Below are 12,848 nucleotides of genomic sequence, written 5' to 3' on the forward strand. Positions count from 1 at the left end.
CCCACCTTAAATCTGCGTTGATAAAATTCAAATCAAAAAAATGTTTACGGCGACAGCTATCGGAGCGTGTCACAAGACAACAATATACCACAATCCTCACCTACGTGAGTTACGACTGTAAGTGATAGTGAATGATACCGAACACTAGTATCAAGAATTGACGGCGTCACAGGCTCGTCAAAACAACTTTAGTTATAACAATAAATACCACGTGTTATGTGGATACAGACTTGAGGTCAAGTTTTAAATTATTAGAAACAAGGTGTGCTTATTGTGAGTATAATTTGTACTTAGCTCGTAACGGTCAAATCATGCGCATGACTTAATTGCTTTTGTGGCAACCCTGATGTGGCATTGACAAAAAAATAATAGGAATATTCTACCCGGCAGCTCCACCAAAAATGTAACAAAGTGACCGTTGCCCCGATGTTACTTAAGCGCCGGAGTGAGTTCGCAATGCGTCCACTACGTACTCAGTCCGTCGCCTTTACCTATTATTGTCAATGAACACAAACAGGGACGTAACACACCGACAAGCAAACAAGTGATGTACAGTTTTATATCAAATGGTTTATTTATGTATTGAATAAAGAGAAATAATGAAAGAAAAGGAAAAGAAGTAGGTCTTATTTATATAAAGTAGCAATGATGTATTACAGAATAAAGGGTTGGAATATGTAGATAGAGCAGAAGAGATAATGAAGAGAATAATTAAAGAAGAACAGAAATCACAAAATATAATATAGACTTATCTAATACTGAATCTCTAAGGGCGCCCTTACCTTAATTTAGCATCTAATCTAACACATAACATGACGACAGCAACCAAGGCAGGACAGCAAAGATGATAAGTATAGTTTCCGATGGATGAGGAATGTCTTATCAAATGTTTATCGATCAAATGTGTAAAATTGTTTTCTTTCGTTCACAAATAAGCACTGTTCCTTGTATTGTTAATGTTTCTTTGATTTCTTCAAATTATTAATGTTTGATTTCAAATCAACGTTAAAACAACCTCACGGCAACCTTAGGTCAACCTCAAGCCAACTGGCTTCACTAAATAAGGAAGGATATAGAAGGATTAATTAATCAAAACCAAATATTATATCAATCTATTAATAAAAGTTGTAAATCAACAAAACTGAATACCAGTGAACACACTTAGTTAATGCCATTATATTTATGGACTCACTATACTAAAATCAAAATTCCTCATCAACTATCAGTTACCCCCATTAGGGGACCATTGATAAAATAACACAAAATATAACTCGGATTTCACAACAAATATTCATTTTGAAATATTACCAGAGCCAGTAAAACAATCTTAATTAAAATAAAAAGCCTCAAAGGCGTCACAATAACGACTTGGACGGAGAAATACTGCCACAAACAGTATCACCGCTGCCACAAACAGCATAAACTTTAAGAATTTATTTATTATAATTTTAGTGCTCTCTTCGAGTCACTAGCACGTCCGTCCAAGCCGGAGTCTTCAGTTCAACTGATCAAAATATCAGAATCTACAATTGAACCCTTGTTCAACGAAACATTCTGATTGGTCGAAATCTTAAATAATAGAACTAAATTAAAGACACCCACCTCTAACACCAAACTTCCGTTCCAACCCATCCCATATCAAATTCATTAACGGATAGTTTGCAATGCTTTAGAAATTTCATTACAACAAACCTATCAAATTACCCAAAAATCGAGCCCCCATGATGCACGTACATCCTTTCTCAAGGTAAAATCTAAGACTCGATGACAACAACAATGACGGAAAACACAGGGACATCAAAGCTCAACACAATGACTATAATCTGGGTATCAACCCTTACACCACAGTTATTTACAACGACTCATCTGGAAATCCACCCCTACACCTTATTTAAACTGACTTATCCATCAATCCCTGACATAAATCAACCCCTGACAGGCAGGGAGGTACATGCTGTGTCTTCTATCCCCCCATACCCGTTTTCCAATTGTTTCCTGTCATTGTCTTGGAATGAGATTACTTAGTTTTGTCCTGATCCTTGCCGGAGTTCCTTGGTATAGTCGAATGTATAGTTATAGTTTTGGGAGAGGATATTTTTTTCCTTGTAAATCATCTCTCTGTTATACATTGTATTATGTTTAGTTTACTTATTATATCATATGATTTGTAAACATTTGAGTGTATTCCTCTTAGTTGGGACCTGTGCTTGTGTCTGGATGAGACTTTTAGGTGATCTCAAACTAAGTACTTTGACGGTGTGCTCTTGGAATCTACATCTATTCCCTATTTGAACCAATTCCGCTTTGTCTTACCTTTTCTTTTGTTCTTTAATTGTAATTCTAGAACTTTTTACTTTCCCATTTTCTTCCTATTTACTGGTGCTGATATGACCTTGATATGTTGCAAGCGCCGTAAAACCCTTAAAAACAAACAAAAACAATTACTTTTTTTCTTTTTCCCGATGGATTCCATTGCTGGGCTATCCTTGTGATGTTGTCCTTTGGTTTCCTCAATGAGTGTGTCCTATCCATCTCCATTTTCTTTTGTATTATTGCCTTTCAACGGCTTCTTGTCCTGCTCTTCTCCAAGCTTCTTCATTTTTAATTTTGTCAATCCATTTTATCTTCAGGATTTTGCGAAAACATCTATTGACGAATGTTTGGAGGCGGTGAAGGATGGATTTAGTGGTTTTCCAAGTTTTAGAGCCATACAGGAGGACAGACTCAACATTTGAATTGAATATTTTGAATTTTGTTTCCATTGTAATTTTTGATGCTTTCCAAATGTTGTTGAGTGATTTGAAGGCTACTCTGGCTTTTTGAATTTATTTCTTGACATCTGTATCTATGCTACCAGTTTGGTCTACAACACTGTGTGCTCAGATATGTGAACTCTTTGACTTAGTCTAGTTCTGAATTGTCAAGGAGTATAGGGGTTTTGCTTTCTGTGTTCAGTCTCATGATTTTTGGTTTTCCAGTATGGATTTGGAGCCCGATTTTCTTTGATTCGATGCTATGTCTATATGTTTTATCTTGCATTTGGGTGGCATTGTGTGATAATAATGATAGACCATCAGCAAAGTCTGCATCATGTAGCTGGTTCATGAGTCCCCATTGTATGCCATTTCTAGTATTTTCCAGGCTTCTTCTCATAACATAGTCGATGGCAAGAAGAAATATAAAAGGAGACAGCAGGCATCCTTGTCTAACCCCAGTTTGGATTGGGAAAGAGTCTGTGAGGCTGTTGTCATGGATGATTTTGCAACTTGTGTCCTTGTACATGCTTTGCATAATTTTCACCAGTTTTTGGGGGTCCCGTAATGTCGAGTGATTTACCATAATGACTGCCTGTTGCCTCGTTGTCAGTGAACTTTTAGGTAGAGAGGTGAGTTCCATTCATTGCTTTGTTCAATGATTATTATGAGGGAGCAGATTTGGTCAATGCAGGATGGCTCAGCAGTACAGTCTTTGCTTTGTACCCAAAAGGTACAGAGTTCGACTACCCGCCTTATTGTGTGGCCTTGAGCAAGTCACCTCGCTCTGGCTCAATCTACAGCGCTGCACTGCGGCTGTCACTTGGGTTATTCCAGTCTTCCCTTGGAATAGACCCTAAAGACAAATTTCCCCTTGGGGATGAATAAAGGAGATTTTATCATCTTTTTATCTATTTGACCTGAATCCTGCTTGTTCATTTCTGAGTTTAGGGTCGACAATGCCTTTCACTTTGTCAAGTAGGATTATGCTGAAGACCTTCCCGGGTATGGATAGTAGCATTGTCCCTCTATAGTTTTTACATTCTTCTAAGTGTCCTTTCTTTGGTATTTTTACCATGAGACCTTCTTTCCACTCTTTGGGGATTGTTTCCGTTTCCCATATCTTTTCAAACAAAATGTGTAGTTGCTAGGCGATTATATTTGGATTTGATTCCAATGCTTCTGATGGAATCACTCACTGCTTTTTGGCATTTCAATTGTTTTAGTGCTTTGAGAATTTCTGTCTTGCTTTGAGGGCTACAATTTATTGGTAGGCTTTTGTTGCTTCTTGAATATTTGGTGGCTTTTCAGGACATCTCTGTTGAGTATTTCACTGAAATGTTCAACCCATCTCTGTTTTTATTCTTCATTTGAGAGAAGGGGTTTTCCATCTTTACTTTTGATTGATCTGTCAGCTTTTTAAAAATTTTCACTTAACAACTTAGTACATCTATAAACTTAAATTTCTTTAATGACCTGCTTGCTTCCTCTGCTCTCTTGGATGTCTCTGTAATCCTGACTAAATGCTGGCAACTGAGGTGTTTGGATTGGAGAGACGTGACTGTATTTATAAAACTGTAAAATTTGAATTTCATACTTGAAATTTTCTCCTTCCAGATAATTTGCTGGAGATAAAGAGAGCTAAGTTGTTGAAAATGCTGGGGCCACCTGTGGATGAGGAAGAAACAGATGGTGGCCAAGACGGAGGAGATGCAGATGATGAATATGCCGCTTTTCAGGCAAGTTATTACAATAGAGAGCAAAAGACTGGTTCCAATCTCATTGGAAGTGTAAAACCACTCTTCCGGAGGACTGAATACATACCTTGTGTAATTGGTTTTCTAATTTCAGAGTGATGGAATATTATTTTCTAGTCTAAACATATGCTGGTCGTCAATAAAAACCGATTGTTATTATTGTTATTATTATTATTATTATTATTATTATTATTATTATTATTATTGTTATTATTATTATTATTATTTTTTATTATTATTATTATTATTATATTATTATTATTATTATTGTTATTATTATTATTATTATTATTGTTATTATTATTATTATTATTATTATTATTATTATTATTATTATTATTATTATTATTATTATTATTATCATTATTATTATTATTATTATTATTATTTTATTATTATTTATTATTATTATTATTATTATTATTATTATTATTATTATTATTATTATTTTTATTATTATTATTATTATTATATTATTGTATTTATTATTTTAAAACTTACACTTAGTATTATTATCATAAGTATTTTTATAACTATTTTTCTATTCTCCAGGCTGCCATAGCAGAGAGCTCTAACCAATCCAGCGACCCAAAACCAAACGATAGAAGTGATTTGAACAAGGACGTGACAAATCTCAACCAGACTGGAACTTCAAATCACCCTGGTCAGATAAGACAATCGGACGACGACGATGATGATAATTGTGATAATGATGATGATGAGGAAGATGATAGTTTTGTTCAACAGCAGTCAAGCAGCTTTTTAGAACTGGTGGGGACGAAATGCCGGGCTCCGTTTTCACAAGAGTGGGGGGACCACCACTACGGCAACGCTATGATATTGTCTGTGGACGATCTGGAACATGCCGAAACAATGGAGGACTGCATAGTCAGTAGCAGTTTGTTCTTGTTCCTGTGGTTATTAAATATCAAAATGTGTTGGTGATGCTCGAGTCATTAAACATGTAAAACTAAATCATGATGGAAGATATGATGATGAAATAGTCTTTTCTTATTATTTATGATAAAAGTGTGGCTATGCGGTCTTGTGTTATGACACTACCTTTCGGATTGGAAGCCCCTGAGTTTGAGCCTTGCTCGGTGCATAGTTGGGTCCTTGGAAAAGGCTCTTTACTCTCATTCTGTCACCGTACTCAGGTGTAAAATAATTACCTGGCTGTTAACAGCATTGTCTCTGTCCGAGAAAAATTGTAATATTGCCTAACAGGCATCATGTCATGTCCTACATTTTAAGTGTTGCTGTTGGTCAGGGACCCCTTGGGAAGTGCTTTGAGCATGTATAGTGGATATTGCGCTATATAAGTTTTTAAAAATTAAAGTATGATTTTCTGTTGTCTATTCATCGATTCAGTTCAAAACTGTCCCTTGATGCAGTCAATATTTCCCATGTTTCAGGTCCATGTTATTTTCATCAACCCCATCCATCAATCAATGGTTCCTTGTCAATATTTCATGGAGGGAAAATGTCGATTTTCTTCACAAGATTGTCGGTAAAAATAATTTTTGTTGTTTGTTGTTAATTTACTCTTTTATAAAGGATGGTGGTTTTTGGAGGGGAGAACTTTGTGTGAAATGTTCTTCAAGATTGGCGCACAGTTGAGTCCTTGGAAAAGGCTCTATACTCACATTATCTCACTGTACTAAGGTGTAAAAGGAGTACCTGGCTGTTAACAGCGTAATTTCCCATCCTATCTCTTTAGTGTTGCTGTTGCCTAGGGACTCCTTGTAAAGCACTTTGAGCATGTTTAATGGATATTGCGCTATATAAAAGCTAATTTTTTTTGTTTTTAAAAATTCTTTTCATTCTCATCAAACGTTTTCCTTTAAACATAAATGATGAAAATGACCTCTGGCTTGTCACAATGTCTTGAGGGTCAAGGACACTCGATTCACATTCAAAGGAACTTGTATTGTTCTCGGATGTCATCGAGATGTTTGTTTTACTCCTCCGTCCTCCCATCAGTAATTGGGTTGCTGGACATATTAGATCTGGTGGATAAAGTACTACTTTGGGATAAACTTGTTCTGTCTAAAGGGTACATAGCAATTCAAACTGTCAGTTTAACGCTTCAAGAACTGGGATAAACTCCAGCCCTATGTATCTTTATGGCTTTGAACATCGAATAGTGAAGAACCCACAATAGTTGCGGAGAAATAAAGGCTATTATGAACAGGCAGTCTTCTATTGGGGTCCCAATAGCTCAGTCGGTACAGCACTCGCTTCACAAGCAAAGGGACCAAGATTGATCCCTGGTGAAGTCGAGAATTTTTTCTGACCCTCCTGTCCACCCAGCAGTGAATGGATAGCTGATTCTGTTAGATTTGGTGGATAGTACTTTGTGAGAGACTAGTGTCCTATCCAATGGATAGCGAGCAAATTCTATTGCCCATTTCATGCTATAGAAACTGGGATAAACTCCGGCTCCATGGGCCTAATGGCTCAGAAGGACTACTTTAAGTCTTCGAGTGGGGACTGTGGCTCAGCAGCACGGTCTTTGCTTTGTACCCGAAAGGTACCGAGTTCGATCACCCACCACTGCCCTGTATTGCCTTGAGCAAGTCATCTCGTTCTAGCTGAATTTGCGGCGTTGCTCTGTGATACAAATTTCCAAGGGAATTTTTTATTTTTATTTTAAAAATTGAATGATTATGCTTCTGTATTGTGAAAATTGACATAGATTGGGACGATTCTTTTGAACCGTCAACTTTGATCGGTCTGATAGGGCAGCCAAATGGTGATTCCCAAGGCCAAAGTCAAATTAGGGACTGGTCGTTACTCCCTAACAGCTTTTCTAAATAACCATCTGAGTCAACGGATGATAGAATTACCCTCGATTTAAAAAAAAAAGATTTGCTTGTTACTCGTATATCAAAATGAAAAAAATATATTAGATTTACCAGTAATTCTGTGCCCATTGGTGAAAGTTTAGCAAGGGCAGTACTGTGGCCTTTGTAAACTCATTTCCTGATCTTAACCCAAATAATTTGTCATAAAAGAAGACGAGGATCACGGGGAAAAGAAATTAATTGTGATTTGTAATCAATAGCTCAACCAATAGAATAATTTGTTTATTTCCTTGAGCACTTCTAACAACTCACGTTTAATTTCGTTTGGTGATCGTTTTCTTTTGTGACATATTTTTTCAGTCAGTATCAGGCCTAAAGTTGCGGGGTTCCTGACCTCCCATAGTGGGCAGGGGGGTACATACTGTGTCTTCTATCCCCTTATATCTGTTTTCCAACATGCTTTCTGTCTTTTTCTTGGAATGAGATTACTTGGTTTTGTCCACGTCCTGGCCAGATCCCCTGGCTGAGACGGAAACAGTCGAATGTATAGTTAGTTTTGGGAGATGATATTTTTTTCATTGTAAATCATCTCTCTGTTATGCACTGTATTATGCTTTCTTTATTTTATATATGATTTGTAAAACATTTGAGTGTGTTCCTCTTAGTGGGGACCTGTGCTTGTGTCTGGATGAGACTAAGTACTTTGATAGAGTGCTTTTGGAATCTACACCTGTTTCTTATTTGAACCAATTCCCCTTTGTCTTCCCTTTTCTTGGATGCTTTATTGTAATTCTAGAACTTTTTACTATCCCATTTTCTTCCTTTTTACTGGCGCTGATATGACCTTAATGTGTTGCAAGCGCCGTAAAACCCTTAAAAACAAAAAAAAAGGCCTAAAGTTGACCAAGGCGACAGCTGTATGGAAAAATGTTAACATCCTACCCTGTTTTTTTAAAAAGAATATATTTTGCATTACAGATTTTGTGTTATTTCTAAATGTTTGTTTTTGTCAACCCAGGTCTTCCCACGGATACCCAGTCAAGGTGTCACAGTTACATCCATACTTAGAACCCGACTATAGGTAAATACTAATAATAATGATGATGGTGATCTTGATGATGATGATGATGATGATGATGATGATGGTGATGATGATGATGATGATGATGATCTTGATGATGATGATGATGATGATGATCTTGATGATGATGGGATGATGATGATGATGATGATGAGATGATGATGATGATGATGATGATGATGATGATAATAATGATGATAATAATAATAATAATAATAATAATAATAATAATAATAATAATAATAATAATAATAATAATAATAATAATAATAATAATAATAATAATAATAATAATGTTGAGGATAATAATCTTCCAGAAATGGCAATTCAAATTTTGTTCCATTGCAGTACATAAGTCAGTTACACGGCCAATCGTCCATACAAAGATATCCCCCCCCCCCCCCCCCCCCCCCTCTCTCTCTCTCTCTTCCTCACACACACACACACACACACACACACATAATGCCCACATAGACACACACACCTACAAACCCACATAAGACATGCTAGTCTTACACTCACAGAGCTGCCAACCTACTGCAAAAAATGCGGAATTGTACGCATTTTCAGTGATTGTACGCTTGTACACATTTCCCCCAAGATTGTACCCATTTTCAGTGTGCAGAGTCACTTCAGTTTTCTTTAGTTGTAATTGATATTTTTACTAGCCTATTGAGAAACCTTGGTGACCAAGTAGATATTCATATATTTTTTGATCAATTATGATCTTCATGCTGGGAGGTAGAATTCTGAAAGGATTGGATTATAGTCTTGGGAACATCATTGTTGCTGCAATTGAGCTTGTGTGGTGTGACTTTATGTAATTATACCTTCCTCTTCCTTTCACAATATATATTTTCCGTCGATTTCAGGATTGTACCCATTTTTATGAAATCTCCCCCATTTTGAGGTCCCATTGTACACATTCTCATCAGATGGGGTTGGCAGCTCTGCACTCACAAATATTATAGATAATGAAAATGTACTCCGTAATTGCTCTAATTTTTGTGTGTGCGTTTAACGTAGTATTTCGTATTTAATTAGTCATTTTCTTTTATTTTGAAGATGTTACATTAATTTTTTTATTAATTTTTACAGTCCACAGCTTCTAGTAGCTTCGTATCGCTAAGCACGCAAATAAAATTATTTATTATGTGTCTGGGGGGTGGTGGTTAAGGCAATTGTAAGTCAAAGTGATACGAAGCTACTAGAAGCTGTGGACTGTAGAACGTAATAAACAAAAATTGAATGTAACATCTTCAAAATAAAAAAAAATGTTTCTGCTTGGGTTCAAAACCCATCTTCATCCAGTGACAAATAACAATGAAAACATAAACACATTACTAAAATACCAGATAGACGTCAGAGAAATGTTCATCACATCCTTTCTGTATATTATACCAATGAAGGAGTGAAAATGGAGGGGCTTTATATGGGGAAAAAACCAAAACAAATTGAGCTTTTTTATAGCGCAATATCCACTAAACGTGCTCAAAGCGCTTTACAAGGGGTCCCTGGTCAACAACAACATTTAACATGTAGTACGGGACATAACGCCTGTTAGGCGATATTACAATTTTTCGGACAAAGACAACGCTGTTAACGGCCAGGTACTCATTTTACACCTGAGTACGGTGAGAGAATGTGAGTAAAGAGCCTTTTCCAAGGGCTCAACTATGCGCCGAGCGTGAGGCTCGAACCCAGGACCTTCCGATCTGAAAGCGAGTGTCATACCACGAGACCACATAGCCACACAATACAGACAATGGATGTTTTGGGTACAAACCCTTTCGTCAACACAACAATACACAAATTAACTTGGAAAACAAATGAAATAAAATGCAAAATAACTAGTATCATCTGTCCTCAGACGGTACTTGTTATTTTGTACCCGAAACGTCCATTGTCTGTATTGTTCTCATACGAAGCCTATTTTCATCTTTCGTTAGTATTTTCACGATCACCGGCTTCAGGCAGCCCCTACTGTTTTCATCCTTTCTGTATAAAAATCTTGGAATATAAACAAAAAGAAACGGTCACTTAGGTAACTTAGGACTGCCAAATTGAGCGGAGTATTAAACAACACATAAAATTTTGTAAAGAAAAGAAAATATTCACAGTAACTCATAGTAACTTCATAGTAACTCTGAAGGTCGTGGGTTCGAGTCCCGATTCAGGCTCTTGTGTTTTTTTTCCTTGGCCAAGATTATTAACCCCCTAATTTGCTTTTAGTGGACATTCCTGTTGACATCAGACATCCTGTTTGATGGATTATTCTTTCATGGAATGCCTAGGTGATGGTATCTAATGATGCTGTGGCAGAAGGCATACTGTGTCTTTTTTCTTGAACTAACTGCAGAACACACTGTCACTGGCCATACAGTAAGGTACTTAATACTGTGCAAAGAATAGTTAGTTGTCACTGTAATTTAAATACTTAAGAAATTGTGAGAGTATCTGTGGGGCTATATGATCTAGTGGATGACACTCACCTTTGGATTGGAAGGACCCGGGTTCGAGTCCTTGGGAAAAGGCTCTTTACTCCAATTCTCTCACCATACTCAGGTGTAAAATGAGTACCTGGCTGTTAACAGCGTTGTATCGGCTGGAAAAAAAAATGAAAAAAAAATCGTCTGACAGGAATGATGTTTTCTCGTACATGTTAAGTGTTGCTGTTGGCTTGGGACCCCGTGGTGGCCAACTGTCCTGATAAATTTGGGACTCTGGGTGAGGATTCTGACCTTCCATAATGGGCAGGGAGGTACATGCTATGTCTTCTATCCCCCCATACCCGTTTTCCAATTGTTTCCTGTCATTTTCTTGGAATGAGATTACTTAGTTTTGCCCTGATCCTTGCCGGAGTTCCTTGGCTGGGAGGGAAACAGTCAAATGTATAGTTATAGTTTTGGGAGATGATATTTTTTTCCTTGTAAATCATCTCTTTGTTATGCATTGTATTATGTTTAGTTTACATATTATATTATATGATTGGTAAACATTTGAGTGTATTCCTCTTAGTTGTGTCTGGATGAGACTTTTAGGTGATCTCAAACTAAGTACTTTGACGGTGTGCTCTTGGAATCTACATCTGTTTCTTATTTGAACCAATTCCCCTTTGTCTTACCTTTTCTTGGATGCTTTAATTGTAATTCTAGAACTTTTTACTATCCCATTTTCTTCCTTTTTACTGGCACTGATATGACCTTACTGTGTTGCAAGTGCCGTAAAACCCTTAAAAAAACAAAACAATTTGGGACTGTCTCAATTGGCAACCTGGAGAACATTTAAAAAAATGAAATTGGATTGTTTATCTATATGAAAATAGCCCTTGCATGTCCCAGAATTATACTGGTTTTTTTTGACAAGCAAATTAAAACAGGGAAAATAAAAAGCTCTATATCTAGATTATATTATGTGTGAGGCTGGCTGAGAAAACCCGGGAAGATGTGGCAAGCTTCAATTCGAGATATGTGCCAAATTTCAAGTGTTTCCCATAGCAACAAATTTTATTCAGAAAAAAATTCATAATTTGGGTGTAATAGACATAGTAAGAAAATTTAAAGTGGTAAATGATCAGAAAGATGTGGTCTACACCACTGCATACATAACTCAGTTTATGAAATTTGCGCATCTTTCCGGCTTTTCTCAGCCTGGGTGGGGTTCCTACCTCCCATAGTGGGCAGGGAGGTACTTACTGTGTCTTCTATTCCCCTACATCTGTTTTCCAACATGCTTTCTGTCTTTGTCTTGGAATGAGATTACTTGGTTTTGTCCTGGTCCTGGCCCGATGCAATGTACAATGATAGTGTGCTTTTGGAATCTACATCTGTTTCCTATTTGAACTAATTCCCCTTTGTCTTACCTTTTCTTGGATGCTTTAATTGTAATTTTGGAACTTTTTACTATCCCATTTTCTTCCTTTTTACTGGTGCTGATATAACCTTAATGTGTTGCAAGCGCCGTAAAACCCTTAAAAACAGCAAAAAAAAAAAAAAAATCAGTCAGCCACACATATAATAGTCGAAACATACAGCTGTTTTGGGTCATGATGACATTGTGCATTAGGATGTCCCGTTTTAGCTCTTTGATAAGTTTGCTGTGGGAACCCCTTGTCAAGTGCTTTCAAGAATTGCATAGTATTTTTAACAATTTGAATTGATTAATTCTCACATTCCTTGATATTCCCCCCCCCCCCCCCCAGCAAATTGAAGGAAAGTTGTCGTTGTCTGGCCAAGGGGGACGGTGACAGCGTGTGGTGTCAGGGTGTTGTGGTGGACGTCTGCAACGACACAGAGTTGAATGTGAGATTCGATGCCACGAAAGAGGAGGATTTGGTCTCTGTGGAAAACGTCATCCCTTTAGGTTTGGTCTTTTAACTCACTCAATCCTAGAGATTTTTGCTACGTACTGTTTAAAATTTGAAACAAATGTATTAAAAATGAGCATGTGC

General features: G+C 36.9%; 1 protein-coding gene across 2 annotated transcripts in view; it reads left to right on the top strand.

Moving 5' to 3' along the window:
- LOC144980187 (zinc finger CCCH-type with G patch domain-containing protein-like) overlaps window positions 1-12,848 on the top strand; it is a 107,474-nt gene that overhangs the window by 9,261 nt on the left and 85,365 nt on the right. For both annotated transcript variants that reach the window (XM_078927760.1, XM_078927761.1), the window contains exons 4-8: window positions 4,371-4,492; window positions 5,063-5,398; window positions 5,926-6,020; window positions 8,336-8,398; window positions 12,600-12,760. In XM_078927760.1, the coding sequence (XP_078783886.1) occupies window positions 4,371-4,492; window positions 5,063-5,398; window positions 5,926-6,020; window positions 8,336-8,398; window positions 12,600-12,760 (777 nt within the window). The remainder of the gene's footprint in view (window positions 1-4,370; window positions 4,493-5,062; window positions 5,399-5,925; window positions 6,021-8,335; window positions 8,399-12,599; window positions 12,761-12,848) is intronic.

Source organism: Berghia stephanieae, chromosome 9 (genome assembly GCF_034508935.2).
Source record: "Berghia stephanieae isolate SIO BIC M18660-M18661 chromosome 9, UCSD_Bste_1.3, whole genome shotgun sequence".
Taxonomy (NCBI): domain Eukaryota; kingdom Metazoa; phylum Mollusca; class Gastropoda; order Nudibranchia; family Aeolidiidae; genus Berghia; species Berghia stephanieae.